At 31.4% G+C, this 18,317-nt stretch overlaps 2 protein-coding genes across 6 annotated transcripts; one reads left to right on the forward strand and one right to left on the reverse strand.

Moving 5' to 3' along the window:
- The first annotated feature begins 1,466 nt into the window (after positions 1-1,466).
- On the forward strand, positions 1,467-6,117 carry LOC123913262 (probable ADP-ribosylation factor GTPase-activating protein AGD11). Of its 5 annotated transcripts, none has more exons than XM_045963950.1 (11): positions 1,467-1,631; positions 1,974-2,033; positions 2,243-2,367; positions 3,002-3,094; positions 3,452-3,536; positions 3,762-3,837; positions 4,077-4,240; positions 4,338-4,623; positions 5,102-5,218; positions 5,313-5,408; positions 5,491-6,117. In XM_045963950.1, the coding sequence occupies exons 3-11, from the start codon at positions 2,319-2,321 to the stop codon at positions 5,770-5,772; spliced, it is 1,248 nt and encodes a 415-aa protein (XP_045819906.1). In that variant the 5' UTR covers positions 1,467-1,631; positions 1,974-2,033; positions 2,243-2,318; the 3' UTR covers positions 5,773-6,117. The 5 variants fall into 5 exon arrangements, with proteins under 5 accessions (XP_045819906.1, XP_045819909.1, XP_045819908.1 ...); XM_045963953.1 differs by having other exon boundaries at positions 1,472-1,690; positions 3,008-3,094; positions 5,491-6,004; XM_045963952.1 differs by having other exon boundaries at positions 1,472-1,631; positions 3,008-3,094; positions 5,491-5,990.
- Positions 6,118-11,718: 5,601 nt separating this feature from the next.
- On the reverse strand, positions 11,719-15,837 carry LOC123913263 (uncharacterized protein At5g39865-like). Its single transcript, XM_045963954.1, has 3 exons — positions 15,410-15,837; positions 14,808-15,313; positions 11,719-12,338 (listed from the first exon to the last, which is right to left on the reverse strand). The coding sequence occupies exons 2-3, from the start codon at positions 15,288-15,290 to the stop codon at positions 12,042-12,044; spliced, it is 780 nt and encodes a 259-aa protein (XP_045819910.1). The 5' UTR covers positions 15,291-15,313; positions 15,410-15,837; the 3' UTR covers positions 11,719-12,041.
- Between the last annotated feature and the right edge of the window lie 2,480 nt (positions 15,838-18,317).

The raw sequence follows: 18,317 nt of genomic DNA on the forward strand, positions 1-18,317 counted from the left end.
TACAAGGCTATCTCTAATATAACTAAGCTAGTTAAAGACTAACTATAGTTAAATACAAGGAGAAAATATAAATATATAGTAACGAGTCTCTGAAATATGTGGTCGTTAGAAAGCAGATGTTCATGGTTGGTTGGTTTCTAATGCAAATTGTGGTTTGTAACTTTTGTTAATAGATGGTGTATTGGATTCCTAGTTGTAATGGTGTGCTTTCAATTTAATGAAAATTGTGAGGTTGCTATATTTATTAGTGTCTTGCTTACTATTGCTATGGGTCAGGCAGACGCGTTCCGCGCCTACCTATTATGTCCAAAAAAAATGTGTTACATTATGTTGAGTTTGTTAATAATTTTTTTTGTTGTCATTAAAAAAATTAAGATATTATTGGTATTATGAAAATGTCACACCAAATCTCACGTATCCTCTTTATATATGGTATAGATGTACCGTGTGTCTAGGACCGGAGCATTGAGTGAGTAATTTTAGAAGGTTTTGTGACTTTGTCCATTTCATTCTTTCAAGTTTGTATGCAAACAAAATTGAGAAACCAATATTATATTATATTACACGTTATCGAAAGTGCCGTTAAACATACTCTTAATTCCCTCTTACCTAAACTTTGATGATACAAAATCTCAACGTGTTTATTCGTTGACCCCAAACATAAGAAACGTGCAGGCCTCAAGTTTAGAAGATGTTATTATGGATAAAGTTTCATGTTGGGGACAAGAATGGCCATTGGCGGAGGTAGATATATGGTGTTTGATTTCATGCGTGGGTACTTAGTCTCATATTTTTATTTTTTATTTTTTATTTTTACTGCTAGTATTCGGCCCACTGAATCGTTTAATGATATTAAATAGTTCGAGTTCCCCTCCCAATTGGTTGAGTCTCACGAGCAGTAGAATGCTCTTATGTATCTCGCTACATTTAATAAAAAAGATGACATTCGGTAAAGTTTCGGTATGTAAATTTCGCCACATTACTTAAAAAAGGTCACTTTCTTAAACAAATGCATTTTTTTTGTGGGATAATCCTCCGGTAAGGGAGTTCTACTAAACTCAAGTTTGATTACGAGATAAGTAAAATTTAAGTTTGACCAATAAATTGCTCCATCTAAAAAATCGAACTCGATTTCTTTCAAACTACTCCATCCGTACCTTTTTAAGTGTCGCTTTTGACCACTGCACACATGTTCATTAGAATTTTGATAGCTAATATCTTTTTATTTATCTATTATAAAAATTATAAAAAGTTTATGTTTTGAAATATTCGTCGAAACAAATTGAACAATATTTTATACGATAACATTTATTTTTATTATGTGAAAAAAAAACATTTATTTTTATATATCAATAAAAATTAAGATAAGAGGAAGTATGATTCTTTTGGTGAATTAAAAAAAGCAATGGAGGAGTATCATTCTTTTGGTGAATTAAATTTAAAAAAATGCATATTTGTTTTGAGAGGTGAAAGAAAAAGAAACTAGAAAGTACTATTTTTGGGTTAGAGAAATTTATGAAAGCAATCTGTGTGTTAAATAAATTTGTCAAATTGCAATGTACAAGATTTAACACGCTTTCATGTAAGTGTGTTCAAATGATGTACATCTCTCTGAACATCATTGTTCCTTGGTGAGTCAAACATTCATCACCACAACAACAACAACAACAACAAAATCTTCATTTTTAATGTAATATAATTTAATTTTCTCATTGACTTTTCATGCCACCAATGATTTCCATTTTTTTTTTCAAATCAAAATCATAAAATATGTAATCTTGCCAGAAATATATTCCTCTTTTTTGTTTTCATTATTCAAAGGGATCATATACCAATTTCCTCAAAGATTGATTTGAAAAAAATTCTATCTTTTTTTAGTACATTGTATGTTTCTTCGTTGAATTACATAACCCATGTTTTCATTTTTTATTTTGATAATAATTTGGTTTTTTTTCTTTATGTTGTTGTTGCAGAGAATAAGCTGCAATTGACTCATGCCTGATTTCAAGTGGAGGAAAGATATTATCTGATCTGTAAGATTTTCTGTTGGAAATATTGTTTCTTAATTCATCAAATTTCAATCCTAATTGCCTTTTTGAGTTGTTTTATGGATCTTCAATTCAACCTTGTATTATGTCATTTTCATTACAACCTTTGTGTTTTTTTATGTTGGTCAGTTTCATTTTCCAATTGTAATTTGATCAAGATGAAATATTTGATGTGCCCTTTTATCTTCATGCAGAGAAACAGTTGACAATTACATGGATGTTTTCAGATTGTAGTTCCATTCCTTGATTTCTTTTCAAATATATTTGAGGATGGAGATGTCTATACATCAAGACAATTCTGATATCAACGGTATGGCAGGTAAAAACTTTCTGTCCCTGTTACCGATTTCCATGTGCAAGTTGGGATTCAAGAACCCAACTTGGAGTCCTCTATCATAAGTCACGAACCCGGTGTGAGTTTTCATATAGAATGGGACAATCCTCCCCTTTGGAACGATGGTTTTGAGGTGTAGTTAGGTTCAATCCGTATCAGTCCCTTTTGCATCATTCTTTATTCCCTTCCCCTCAAAGTTATATAATGAATGGTTGATAATATAGACAAGAAGAATAAGGTCATCTGTATATAATAGAACTTATGCAACACCGACATTTCAGATTAAAGGCGTGTCAGGTGTCCAATACATGTCAATGCCTGACACAGGTACACACGACACATATACATGTAGTTATATTCAATCACTTCTATATTTTTAAATTAATATTGGTGTTTGTGTCATTGTCAATGCCGTTTTTGGTGTCTATGATTGTGTCAATGCTTCGGTTCATAGGATAGAACGGTGTTATTCATCTTCTCCTTTCCCCTCCTCTTCTTTTATTTGGGTTAAACATGCTTATGACAAAATTAACTTCATAGTGATGCATTCTAACAATTTCACAAATCACAATGTATAATGGTATTATGGCAGACTAACTATACAAATTTAATGTTTAAGTTGTAGGGTCAGGATCTTGCCTCTACGATCTCTTTTGCACTGAAACACCAAGTTTGAATTCTCAAAGTCAAAGAGAGCGATGGATGTTAACAGGTATTTTACTTTTATAAATAATCTATTTTTTAGATTCAATGCTCTTGTGGGGATTCACAACATGTTATGAATTGCCAATTTACCTTCTTAAGAAAGATAAAATAATCTATAAGTTGTTTTCACATAAGTTGTTTATGCATAAGCTATTTCGATAACAAAAGATAAAATAAAGTCAATATGTTTTCATACTATAAGTTGTTTTCACAAGCTATTCTAAAGAGTTTATGGAAATAAACTGAGAGAAACTTATGGACTTGTCTCACGAGTGTTTATTCCAGCAGATAAGCTCAAATAAGTCAATCTAACATGCCCTTAATATTTTAACTTATACTATTTCTGCATATTTCCGATCACTAGGTCCACAGGAAAGGTTAGACAATCTGATGCGTCAAGCTGGAAACAAGTTCTGCGCTGATTGTGGATCATCAGAGCCAAAATGGGTGTAAGTACCAGCTTTATAAGGAACTTAATTTACATGCATTGTTAACATGTACATTATTTGAATAAAATTATATTGCGATCATAAACTCGTTATTGATACACAAATCGTATTGTTCATTGTCTAAGTCATAGCTAGAAGCTAAAGATGCCTTAATGAAACAACTCTAATATCATTAGTTCGTATTATTCGCATTTGATTTATTTCACTGCATTGTTCGAATATCAGGTCTGCGAGTCTCGGAGTATTTATTTGCATTAAGTGCTCTGGTATACACAGAAGCTTAGGAGTTCATATATCTAAGGTATGTTCCTAACATTAATCCCTAGAAACTGTGAGAACAATTATATGCTGAAATATTTTGTGAATGGAACAATTATATGTTTATGAATACTAAAAAATGTTCTTAGCAACTTTGTAATCAAAATTAGTGCATAGTCACAACTATTTAAGTAATCCAAACATGTTTGAAACTGTGTTTTTACATGCATTTAATTGCAAATTTGCAGATTGAAGTTTTAACATGATTTGACATTATTATAGGTTCTGTCACTGAGTCTAGATGATTGGACAGACGAACAAGTTGATTTGTTGGTCCACTTGGGTGGAAATACAGTTATCAATAAGAAGTATGAAGCTTGTTTGCCAAGTAATATTAAAAAACCTAAACCGAATTCTTCCATTGAGGAGCGCTCCGAGTATATTAGGTAACTTGATAAAAAAGACACATGCGCACATAACCAATTCATATTTCTCCCGAGGAATGATAACATTGTGTTTTACGATTTTAATTTTATTATTCAGGAGAAAATATGAGTTTCAACAATTTTTGGATACTGAGGAGAATTTGTCTTGTCCCTTTCCATCCCACACAAGACATTCTTCAGGTGGTCACGTAAGAACTTCTTCACGTGACCACGCATCATCTGGTCATACAAGAACTTCTTCATCCGGTCAGACCAGTTCCTCCTCCAACGTAGACAAAAAACGCTATGATAAACAAACAACTAAAAATCGTCTCGGGCTAACATTTCGAAACAGTTGGGGAAGAAAAGAGTCTGAGTGTAAGACAAAAAAGAGTGGCTCATTGGTAATGTTTCATTTCATTACATCTGCCAAATAAATTGAATTCGAAGTTATTTAATGCCGTAAAGAATGCTATCTATGTTGAGAATTCCCCATTTCTTAGTTTTGTCGAAATGATGTTTGTAACTTTATTTGTTTCATTTCAGTTATCATTGGTTTGTTATAAGTACTAAAATGAAAGAAAAAAATTACAGGGATCGTTTCGACAAAACTAAAAGATGACTATATTATAGTGAACAAAAAACATATATATGGTCTTTCATGTGATTTGAAACATATGATAAGTATCAAACTACTACCTCCGGTCTTTTTTATAAGAAACTGTTAACTTTATAGGTTTTGTCTATATTACATACCAGATACATCAGTTATTCAATGAATCTAAAAAGTGTGTTGTTTCTTATAAAAAGGACCGAACGGAATATTAAATTATTCTTTCTTCTTGACTACTGAATCTTCTTTCTCCCAATTTACTGTTATAGGCAGGTATGATTGAATTTGTCGGGTTGATTAAGGTTAATGTGGTAAAAGGCACCAACCTAGCCATCAGAGATTTAATGACTAGTGACCCTTATGTCATCCTTTCTCTTGGTCACCAAGTAAGTTTAATTTCTTCATGTCACAACTACTTAATTATCATAATGCATGCATGTAAAGGAAGATGTAACATTCAAAATGTAACATCTATTGCAGTCGGTAAAGACGCGTGTCATAAAGAACAATTTAAATCCAGTTTGGAATGAATGTCTAATGCTATCGATTCCTGAGAGCATGCCTCCTCTTAAAGTGGTAAGTTCAATTGTTTACAACTTCTATGCGAGCGAGCCATCATGAAAAAATGCAGATTTATTGATATGTTACTTACATGCAGATTGTATATGACAAAGATTCATTCAAAAATGATGATTTTATGGGAGAGGCTGAAATAGATATTCAACCACTTGTTTCAGCAGCAAAAGCATATGAGAAATCTTCAATCAATGAGTCAATGCAGCTTGGAAAATGGGTAGCAAGTGGTGATAACACACTTGTGAAAGATGGAATAATCTCACTTGAAGAAGGAAAAGTGAGACAAGAAATCTCATTGAGGCTACAACATGTTGAGAGAGGTGTGCTTGAAATTGAGCTTGAATGTGTACCTCTTACTCAATAGTTTGTCCTATCACAGTTTTTTCTTTTGTATATTATTTCAATTCTGTGAGGCAGTGACCATCTTATGTAGATGAAAAAAATAATATATGAATTATCAGTAAGTGATTTTTTTTGGAAGATACCTTGTTGAAAAATTTCACTCTTTTTGCCTTTTTCAAGCTTATTCTCAAGTTGATATATTTATTTATAAAAAAAAAAAACGGGTCATATTTTCACTTACTATAAGTTTAGCAGTCTGCTAAAATACTATCCCCTCTATTTCTAATTAAATGTTGCTTTGTATAAAAAAATTAGATTAGCTTTTGTGTATTTTTTGAATCAATAAAACAAATATTATTAACCAAAACCCTAAGTACAAGGAGTTATATATAAGGATAAGGATTGCTCGATGGCTGAGGGTGGATGTGTTAGTGGAGATAAAGAGGTCAGTGGTTCGATTCTTACCCTTAGCAAAAACTAACAATAGACAGTTGTCTGAGCAAAAAAATCACACTTTATAATGAATGCTAATAACGAGATCATGTACCAACACCACCAAAGCGCACATGTGGATGAACATAGATAAAAAATTAGGTTTTTTCTAATCTACCGCCTTCATAATTTGAGCGTATTTACCCACCAACCACGTCAAGTTCCTCCAATATAGAGAAAAAATAATAAGGAATGGATCATACTTCTATGAAACTCACTAAGATACATTTATTAGAGATGCTCTTAAAAAGTAGAAACACTTTTTATTTTTTTGTAAATAAGTATTTTACTAATCACCCTAAAATACTTTTTTTTTTTTTTGACGAAATCCCCTTAAAATACTTAAAACTACAAGATAATGCAAATTTATGTGCTAAGACACACAAACTTTTAAACATAATATAAAGGATGCCATAATCTCAAGGCATCTCACCTAAAGTCTCAACTATCATCAATTACATTTGAAATTTGAATGAGACTTTGGAGCTCTAAAATCCCCAACTGCCGACAACAATAAATTTGAGTGCTTGCCACAATTCAAACAAAAAGATTATTATTTGGACATATATAATTCAAGATTAATATCTCATCTTGGTTTTAAATTTCTTTAATATATTTAGAATCAATAAATCTCATTCATTTTATTTTCAAGGGCAAGTATAAATATGAAATATCTTCACAACCTTTTACGGGTAATTTTTACGAGTACCTTATGGGTATGAGTCAAATTGTCATCCCTAAGTACAAGTGATCACTACAACCTTTTTGTAGGCTTTAATCATTTTTACCTTTATTAGAGCATAATCTACTAAAGGAAAGAGCATAATCTATTTGATTATTAATTACGGAGTGAGCCACACACTTAATTTAATCACTTTGTAAAACACAAAATTGTGATTAAATATTTGTTCGTTAAATTAGATTTGAAAATTGAAACCTTCTAAGGGTGACTTATGATCTAATCCTTGCCTTGCTCAACACGAAAACACCAAAGCTATTGATGGTATATTGCTACCACGATGAAAATTGCATTCCAACACTAATTATTTATTCAAAAATGATATTAGAACACAATATGGCATCCTTTATACGGTGGATCAAATAGCTTATTTTAAACTATGATATCATTGTTCGGTAAGTGTAATTTAGTTGGTAGCTACTATAAACATTATTGGAATTTAGCAACTAGATAACTTGACAAAAAAAGAAAAAAACAATGATATCATTATAATTTAATGTTGACTTATTTAAGTGGGTCGGTTGTAACTTGTGTGGGTGAGAGAAGAATTGTTTTGTGAAGAAAATAGCCACTAGTTATTTTTATGGAGTTGTTTTGAAAAATAAATTGAAGGGGAAAAGAGATCAAAGATAGTTTCCCAACAAGAATTGATAAAGAAAGAATGTGGAACGAGTATCTAGAGTACTACAAACTCGATTCTCGATTTTTCGTCGTCAGACATACGCTTCACACACGAATACAATAAAATGTATAATGTAAGCATGCATCATATTGCATAAACATGATTATTGAGGATGAATGACACACATGTGATAGGAATTTTGATTACCATCATGTTGATGGTGGTGTCTTAGGGTTGAATGACCCTCTATACAATTTTGTAACATTTATATGCAAAGAATTAGAACGCATATTCATGAAAAGAAGAAAAAAAAATTTAAAAAACACCAAGTCTAAGCATAACACATTTAGGAGCATTTTGCACAATAGAATGATTGAAATTATTTATTATATTTTTCATCATCTATTCCCTCCGTCCTAAAATATAAGTAAAAATTGGTCACAAAATTAAAGTTAATGTATTTGGTTCAAATGTTTAATATAATACATCATATTATTTTGACTCATTTTTGCTTATATTTTAGGACGGATGAAGTATTTCTCATCATATTTATGTATTTTTCATTGTTTTAAATTTATTGTTTTTTATTTCTCATTATACTTTTTTTTTTTTGACAAAAAATTTCTCATTATACTTAGTCATATATATACACATGTATTTATTAAAATAATTTAATCAATATTAATTTAATTTGAGACAAAGTTAATTGTAAACAAAAAAATAAAAAAGTATGAGTTGTTTAAGAGTTGTATAATATTTTATTATTGAAGTAGACTGTGTATGAGTTGTATAAATATAATATGACATTGTAGATATGTCACTTGTTAGTAGTGTATAAAATAAAAAAATAATTTTTTTTACAAAATGACTAGTAAAAATGTTCTTACTTAGTATAGAATAAAGCAATGAAAGAATTTGATCCCCAAATAATGTTTGCAGCTACAATAATAAGTGAGGAATTCAAGCTTCAAAGTCTTAAATCATCAACCGAAACACATCCTATATACTGTAAGATCTTATCCATGCCAAGAAATAATTGTAGACATATAAATCTTTTGACGTCAAGGCCTTAGGCCTATCATACATATAGATTCATTGACATAAATATTTTGAAACTAAAATTAAATCATCTTCTTCTATATTTACCTCCGGCAAAACATTTTTAGCAACAAATATAATCCATTTTTTCTTCCTTTTTTTTGTAAGCAAGCTAAAAAGAAGGAAAATAAAAAGAAAAACTATTCAAGAAGAAAAAAAATTCTCACTACGTCGTTTCTAAAAAGATATTTCGTGATTCACGTTCAATTTATTTTCTCTAACTCTCATGAATTAAATGATTATAATCATATTCACCAAAAAAAATTTATTATAGTCATGCGTTTCAATAACAAATAACACCAACAACTATATACCAATCAATATATCTTGTGAATTAAGAATAATATTTCTCTCATTTTTTATTTATTAAATATGACTCTTATAGTCATGCATGTCATGTGGGAATGATATTATATATATGATTGAAATACAAGATAATTGTAATTTCAATCGTTATTGTTTTATTTTATGTTTATGAAATCCCTATTACATTTATTTATCTATTATTTATCAAATAACTTATTATATTTAAATAATCACACAAATTTTATTTGTAATATTCTATTATTTTATCAAAATATAATTACTTATTTGTTTCGTCTCTAATTTATTTTCATCTACTCCCTCGACATTTTATAAGCAAATTTCACCTTTATAGGTTCATTGCATAAAATAATGTATTTGGAATGAACTTACAAATGTGAAATTTGTTTATAAAATATCCTAGAGAGAATATTCTTTTGAAATCTTTCGTCTTTTCACATACATGCATAAACATAAGAAACATAATGTACTTCTCTATTTTCTGTTTCTTATAAGCAAAAATCCATTTTTTAAAATTGTTGAATAGTTGATATACTTAATTTATATAATATAGATCGGATACATCAATTATTCAATAAATCTCATAATTATATTCATTTTGATATTATAAAAAGGAACATATGAGTATACTATCGTAAAACTTATAAATCAGGAAAATATAATGAAAGACCATTATCAAATTGATTGATTTCCATGTTAAATAGCAACTTCAAATAATAATAATAATAAAAACAATAAATTAGTGCCCGTTGAATATTGAACTAAAAAGTTGGACGGGACATAAAAGAAAGAAGAAAAAAAAAAAACACTGTGTTAGCAAATTTGCATAAACAAATGAGGGAAAAGATCCTTATATCGGATGGGTCTTTAAAGGAAAATTGAGAAGAGATGATGGGTAATTTGCGAGAAAGAAATAAGAAAAGAAGAAAAATAAAAGTCCAGAGAAAATAAACTGCAAAATGGTAAACTAAAATAAAAACGATTTAGGAGAGTAAGAGTTATCTTACTGCAACATCTTCTAGTGTTGTGAACAAGAAACTTTTGACTACCGGCACCCTGAGGTTGTGGGTGCTCCAGAACCTCACACCATTGGAGCAAAAAGGGAAAAACATTGTCATTCAAATTGAATAAATTACGGGTTTAGAGGAAATTTTGATATCTCCTCATACAATTTTCAACGCTTTTTCAGTGGTGGAGCTGTCGGTTTCATTTTCGGTGAAGCCTCAGGCTTCACCACTGGTGGAGCTAGTGAAGCCGTCGATTCTTTGTCGGCTCCACCGCTAACGGATCTGTCGGTGCATCCGCCATGTCTTCACCACCTCCACCGAATGCTTCGACATTTGTGGAATCACCAACTAATAATCAATAGACTAAATTGGAGAGTCTTTGTACTAAATCTGATTTTAATATCTCTAAATATATCATTTTTTATTTTTGTTTTAATATGTTGTTTGTCTCACATTTACCAACCTTCCAAAGTTAGTCCCATTTAAATTTTACTCCCTCCGATTCTTAATATAAGTAGAAATTTAAAAAGTAAATTTTTTTAATATGAACTAGATACATTGGATTTTCAACGAATTTCTCTTATATTAAAGACCGGAGGAAGTATTATATTTATAGTCTCCACACATTTTGTCATTCTCAATATTGATCTCTACTCTGATTTGACAAACTCATTTGACAAATGGCACACGTCACATAGATACCATACAGATACCACATTGAGCATTAATTGACGTGGCATAAAACAAAGATATTTTTTTATTAAGAGATCGTCATTTATTTAAATAATAATTCGTTTTAATATTTGTGAGCTATTTGAAACAGTAAAATGCCATCCAATGGGTGCAAATATTCTACGGTCCTTTTTCTTCAATTTTATGTTATGCGTTAATCTGAACCACATCAATTATACTATAGTATTAATAATTAATATTTAATAAAAATTAAAAGTTAAAATTGAACAATATCATTTAGTGACGGGAGAGGATCTAAATCCCAAAAGCCATAAAAACAAAAGTTACTATGGCTCAATCTCTTAGTTGTTTAATTTATTTTAAATTTTTGTTAGCAAAGCACCACCACAGCATCCATCATCGTCGAGTTCTCTTTCGATTTCGCAGACTCTAAATCACTATCCGAGCCATGGATATCTTGCATATTTATCCTTTTTATTTTTAACGATTTTGAATTTGTACTACATCAATGTATTCTATCAATTTGAATGAATAAATATTGTTCATTTTAAATAAAAAAAAATTAAAAAAATGTGACCACAACTATTGTTTATATTAAAAAAATTAAAATGATGTCTTAAAATGTGGTTTGCTTAAAATCAGATGGTTTCAATCAACTGACTATATGCAGTAGTGACAGCAACTAATCTAATTCCATACTAAATCTTTAATTTTTGACCTACCAACAAAAATTTATTTGCCATTGATTTTTATAAACAAAGATGTCATATTAAGTTAATACTACATATTTGGTTTAACCAACCACCTTTTTTTTGCTTAAAATCAGATGTTTACAAGAATTAGTTTTTTCCTAAGCAATTTATAAGCTTAAATTTATCAGAGATTCAGAGTCAATGGTACAAACAAAAAAGTCCCTGCTAAAAGTCCAAGAATGAAGACATTACATAACCATTATATACAAGAAAATGGGAACACAACCATCAGAGAATTGGATGAAAAGGGAATAAAAATCTCATGCTCATCATAAACTAGATCTTTGTTTATATATTTACATATGAACATTAATACATTATGATACCAGTTTTGTAGTTATGTTTAATGTTGAAGTAAAAAAAATGCCCTTGAACAAAGCAAAATGTTGTTCAAGGCGCAAAACATCATCATAATCGGAGCATAGTTTTAAAGGATTTTTAGATCCCCACAACGGCATCATAATTTTGATCGCATTTTCTCATATTTTACCACAATATAAAGATTCGAAGCAGAATCTCATCTATACCATCATCGTCTTCGTTTTCATTATCACCTAAAATCATTCAAGAACAGCAATATGAGCATCTAGTAAGTCCATTCTCATTGCACTCCATGCATCTCTTCAACAACCCTTCATCCTCGTCGAATATTTTCCTACTTCCATGGCAATTATCACAAGGTACAAACCTAGCATCTCCACAATTCTCACAAACAAAACCAGGCTTCACCTTGGGAAACCCTTCAAGAATCCTTTTCAAATCACCAGTTTCAAATAGAGACTTAATCTCATCAGCACCACCAATGTACTTTCCCTTTATAAACACCTGAGGTAGTGCTACATGCTCTTCACCCATCACACTCTGCAGCAACAATATACAAGTTCAATTATGACGAAACATACTAGTGCAATCACGTCGAAAGTTATAATTCATGTTAAAGTTACCAAAAAACTAATGATATGTGATGAGACTTCGCTATTTTCTCATTGGGATTTGGATTCATACAATCACACAATCATCGACATAGACACTGTCACACTGGATCGAGATTGAACAACCCACGTTTCGCCATGAACGTTGGCCAACTGTGGACAATCTATGGGCCTTGAAGGCGATTTTACGTGGGTTTGAAATGGCGTCAGGACTGAAGGTAAATTTCTGGAAGAGTTGTCTTGTCGGGGTGAATGTTTCTGATGATTTCCTTGGTATGGCATCTGATTTTCTGAACTGTCGGATTGGGCGCACTCCCTTTAAGTATCTCGGCTTACCGGTAGGGGCTAATCCTCGCAAATTAGCTACCTGGGAGCCGATGCTTAATGTTATTAGGGGAAGGCTTGGATCTTGGGGGAACAAATATGTTAGTTTGGGAGGGCGAATTGTGTTAATAAATGCGGTGTTGAGCGCTATCCCGATCTTCTATTTATCCTTTATGAAGATGCCAGTGAAAGTTTGGAAGGAGGTGGTGAAGATTCAGAGAAAATTTTTATGGGGTGGACTGTCGAAGAAGAATAGAACATGTTGGGTGAAATGGGAGGATGTATGCAAACCAAAAAAGGAGGCTGGGCTGGGTATTAGGGACCTCCGTTTGGTTAATATTAGTCTTTTGTCGAAATGGAGATGGAAATTGTTGTCACTAGATAATGAGGTGTGGAAAGAGGTGGTTGCTGCAAAATATGGTGATAATATCATTGGTAATGTAAACCCAGGTCAGGAGGTGGTGATACGGTTGGCTTCCAAATGGTGGATGGATATCTGTAATTTGGATAAAAATTCAGATTGGTTCTCAACGGCGGTCGAGAAGAAGGTTGGTAATGGAAGCTACACAAAATTTTGGACTGATATTTGGGTGGGTAACCAAGCACTTCGTGTCCAATTTCCGCGGCTTTATAGCATCTCTGTTCAGAAAGAAAACTCAGTTTTTAATATGGGAAGGTGGGATGGTAACCACTGGGTTTGGGAGTTGCAGTGGCGCAGGAGGTTTTTTGACTGGGAAGAGCAACTCAAAATCCAACTGCTACAGGTTATTGGAGTGTTACAGCCAATAGAACAGGAGGATAGATGGGTATGGAAGGCCAGTGTTGATGATGGTTTCTCTGTGAAATCCTGTTATTTGTTGTTGAGTCAAAATTCCAGTGCAGTGTCTATTAGTGAGCCTCTTCATGAATTTGTCTTCTACAATATTTGGAAGTCTGCTGCCCCGTCAAAGGTCTGTGCGTTTTCTTGGCAATTGCTACTCAATAGGATTCAAACTAAAGATAATTTGTTGAGGCGACATATGTTACAGGAACAATATGTGAACTGTGTTTTGTGTGGCTCCGCTGTGGAAACTTCGACACATTTGTTTCTACATTGTCGGTGTGCTGCGAAGGTCTGGTATGGAATTATGAGATGGTTGGGGCTTATAATAATTATTCCTCCAAGCCTTGCGATTTCGTTTGCTATGTTAGTAGGTTGTGCCAAAGGTAAAAGAGCAAAGGCTGGATTAATTCTTGTTTGGAACTCATTCATGTGGGTAATTTGGAAGCATAGAAATGATTGTGTCTTCAATAACAAAGTGGTGAATATTGAAGAGATGGTGGATCAAATTAAATTAGTGTCTTGGAAATGGTTCATCAGTAGAATGGCATCTGGGCCATGCCTTCTCTATGAATGGAATTGGAGTCCTTTTGATTGCTTCAATAGGTGACTACTTGTTGTGTTGGAAGGATGGGGTTTGGTGTTACTATTGCTATTATATAGGTGTTTTTCGTTTCTCTGTATTGTGGTTGTGGTTGTGTTGCTTTTTTGGCTCCCTTGTTGAGCTTTTCTTGTTGTTTCTGTTGCTAGCTCCTATATGCCTCTTTTTGTATTCTGACTTTTTCTCACCAAACACTACTTGTGTTTAGGTGGAGTTTTTTTCAATAAATTTATTGCAGTTTCAAAAAAAAAAAACATGTGGGTCATCTAATCTTAATCTAACAATCCGGATCACACATTACTTATTCAAATACAAAATTTCTAAGCAATTGCTACACGACCACAATTGAGACTGCATCAACCATATTCGACCACTATTCTCAAAACTATTAAAAACATTATACACCAAAATCAATTCAAGATGAAAGGAGACAAAAATTTAAAAAAAAAAAAATGTACTAAATCATGGCCATCGTTTTTCACCATACGTTACAAATTTTATGATCTATATATCTAAATTAGTAAAATCTATAACATTATTAAACATCATAATTAAAAAAAAAAAAAAAGTAAACATCATAATTATCAAATGAATAATAAGTAAAGATTATAATCATAATCATAATTATCAATGTAATTAACAAAATTTAGTACCTGCAATTCTTTTCTATAAGCACAATCCATAGAAACATCTCTTTCATCAACCCAAACCCTAAACCCTTTCAGAATCATCTTAACAGCATTACAATCTTCAAATGTTCTTCTAATTCCTCTCAAACTTGTCAAATACACCACAATCCGATCCTCAGCTCCGGGTAACCGAAACAACATACCCGATTCTTCCGAACCTAATTCCGATCGAGCTTTTAACCCTAATTTCGATCCCGAACGTGGTTCCGAACCATGGTGCGGGGGTTTCATATTAAATTTCGCCGATGATTCTTTCGTCGATTCGAATAAATTGCAGAGCTTCTTCACCATCCTTCCACGAATTGAAGATTTCGCCGTTTCTACTGAACCGTAGAATCGGGTCAGTGAACCGGACCGGTCTAAAAGATGATCGAATGGTTTCTCAGATTTTTCTGATGATGATGCATGAATCGTATTCGATCGGTTGAAGAACGCAAACCTCGACATCTTCGAAAATTCGACTTTTTTTCCTGAAATTCGCAAAGAATCAATTCAATTTTCATAATCAAAATTGAGCTGAATTTTTTTTTTCAATGATAAATTATTGAAGAAATTTTCTTTCTTACCTTAAAAATTGAAGCGGTGGATGACGACGGCGATGACTTTCCGGCGCGGAGGAGTAAACACGACGGAAAAAAATCAGTGTTTTTTTTTCTTCTTTCTTCTTTCTTTTCTTTGTTTTTTTTTTGTAATATTTTGCTTTTTTTATTTGGTTTATGGCAACGGTTTTTTGTTTTTGTTGTGATAGTTGTTGTTGTTTTCTGTTTGTATGATTTATTTTTGTTGAAGCTATTTGATGTTGTGATTATGATTATTGGTTTTGTAGAGAGATTCTGTTATGTTTGTTTGAGTGATTGGAAATTTGTAATAAGAAGTTGAAAATCTGTTGTTTATGTAGTTGTGCTGTAAGACAGAGAGGAAGAGATAAGACTTCATGAAGAAGAATTTTCTGTCATGTTCTTGAAGAAGAATTTTGACAGAGTGGGAAAAAAGTTGAAAATTATTTAAAAACTTTAAATTAGAAATGGATTTTTTTTTATTTTAGGAATTAATTATTGGTTTAATTTTTATTTTTATTTTGGTCAAGATTGGTTTAATTATTTAAGCTATCTCCTTTTTTTTAATATTTAATTTTTTAACTATATAGATTTAATATTCCCTTTTGTCTTTTTATAAGAGTTATATGAGTCAACATATATTTATGTTTTTATAGTTGACTTTGACACAGACTTTTTGAAAAACAATTTTAAAAAGTTAAAAATTATTTAAAATCTATAAATTAGAAATTTTATATTCATAAAATGAGTAATGTACTTGGTCTATTTTTAGACCAAATACATCAATTATTCCATGAATCTAAAAAAGTTAATTTTTTACTTATATTAAGGACCGAATAAAGTATATGAGTTGATAAAATTTCATGTTTCTTTAATTGGCTTTAAGATAAAGATGATGAGATAAGATAAGAGTTTTTGAAGAAAATTTTGACTTGAAAATTATTTAAAATTATAAATAAATATCTATTTATTTTAGGAATTAATTATTGATTTAATTTTTAAATTATATACATTTAATATTCCTTCTTGTCTTTTTATAAGAGATATATGAGACGGGAAATGTTTATGTATTTGGTCAATACTATTTATCAAATACATTAACTTTGACCCCCCCCCTAATTTTTAATGATGCGATTTTGGCCACGTAATTTATTTTATGCAATTTTGGCTTCCAAATTTGCTACCCTTTTAATTTTTCAGTCACCGCCTAATTTTGCGCCGATGTGGCAAAAATGGTGTAGTCCAATTATCTTATGGGCTGCCCAACAAGGAAGCTCACTATGGAGTTACCATGCAGCCCAACAAAGGGTCCTTCATCAAGAAGGATTGAGGTGATTACCTCAGGCCTGAGGAGGACGTAACTTAAACATTATCACGAATGTCATTCTATCTCGACATAAGAGCATCTAGAATCATTATCATGTTTCGCCTTTCTAACTATTTGGAGTTATGCACGACAGATAAGCACTAAAACACATAATTATTTCTAGTATCAAAGCATCATGCAAATAAGATATGTGCACTCACATATCTCCGATTCAGTTATGCATTCATATTTGAACTAATTCGATTTAAACTCACGAGTAGCACCAGCCAAGACCTGATCATCTTATACTCACACTATAAATTGGGACGACAACAATGAAATCAATCATCTACTATCAAATAAAATAAAAAATTAATTAAGTAATGAACAAAAATAAAAATGGGAATTATAGCATCCAACTAACTAACCCACTTTTTGTTGTGTTGTGTGTGTGATGTTTGAATTGGGCAGTAGGGTGGGAGGAAGCTAAAGTCAGCCCCACCGGCTGTCTCTTTTTGAAACAAAGGACCGCACTTGTGCTTTTACATGAGTTTTCTTGTACACGAAATAAAATACAATTTTAATATTTTAGATTACAGGTGTTTTTTTCCAAACAATTATAATATTTTTATTATATTACTTTTATAAATAATAAAATATTGATATTAAAGTCACACATATATAGAATGTGCAAAATAAGGGTGTATTTGATCGGCAAAAGGAAATTATTGAACGGAATAACATTTGGCAGAACAATATAGGAAAGAAGGACAACACAAATTTTTTACGGTATTAAATAACATTTGAGAGTATTTTGTATTTTAGACAACTTGTAATTTGGACAAAGAGCTGTCTTGTAAACCAATCGTTAGTTGTTTCAGTGGTGATTGACGTTGAACTTGGTAGGTAGGATCACGGTTCGATCCCCGCAACTGCGATCGGGAGGGGGCTGAAACCACTTGATGCCAGAACTGACCCCCGGACTATATTAAACTGGTGGTGAAAAAATAAAAAAAATAAAAATTGTCCTGTAGACTTGTGAGGGACAAAAATGTTAATTTTTGTTCAATAATTTGCCTTCTATTTTGTTCATGAACAGTTTTAGAATTAAACATAGTATAATTAAAATTGTCTAATCACTTATTTTTTTAGTAGATCAAATGGATCATAAATCATAAAAGCTTAAGTGAAATGTCACAACTGTCAAACTTAAGCATGATTTTTTAAGACGATACAAGAAATTTTCAAATTAAACTCAATTAAAAGCAAAACAGTAGCAACTTATTATAGTCTATCTTCTTTTTCTTTTAACAAAAAGCTTGGTAGAGTCTTATATGCCAGGCTTGAGCTTTTGTATCAATTATTATTACTATAATAGACGGACGATTATTTTTTGTTTTTTGGTCAAATGGTAAGTGAAACAATATTCCAACTTGCACGAGTACTTCTTAGCTTATAAAAGAAACGTTGCACGAGTAGAATGAATCAATAAATAAAGTTCTAAATGGAATCTTAAAAAATCAAATGGATTCACATGATTTATTGATTTCAAGCATGCTATAATGTCTCCATTAAAATAAAATGCTATAATGTGTGACAAGCAATAATTTT

Source organism: Trifolium pratense, linkage group LG3 (assembly GCF_020283565.1).
Source record: "Trifolium pratense cultivar HEN17-A07 linkage group LG3, ARS_RC_1.1, whole genome shotgun sequence".
NCBI lineage: Eukaryota > Viridiplantae > Streptophyta > Magnoliopsida > Fabales > Fabaceae > Trifolium > Trifolium pratense.

Excerpts from the sequence above, each read along its gene's own strand:
- LOC123913262 (XM_045963950.1), top strand. The coding sequence starts at position 2,319 with ATGGAGATGTCTATACATCAAGACAATTCTGATATCAACGGTATGGCA. Across the intron at positions 3,537-3,761 it reads TCATCAGAGCCAAAATGGGT|GTCTGCGAGTCTCGGAGTAT; the intron begins GTAAGTACCAGC and ends TTCGAATATCAG. Across the intron at positions 5,219-5,312 it reads TCCTTTCTCTTGGTCACCAA|TCGGTAAAGACGCGTGTCAT; the intron begins GTAAGTTTAATT and ends CATCTATTGCAG.
- LOC123913263 (XM_045963954.1), bottom strand. The coding sequence starts at position 15,290 with ATGTCGAGGTTTGCGTTCTTCAACCGATCGAATACGATTCATGCATCA. Across the intron at positions 12,339-14,807 it reads CTTATAGAAAAGAATTGCAG|AGTGTGATGGGTGAAGAGCA; the intron begins GTACTAAATTTT and ends TTGTTGCTGCAG.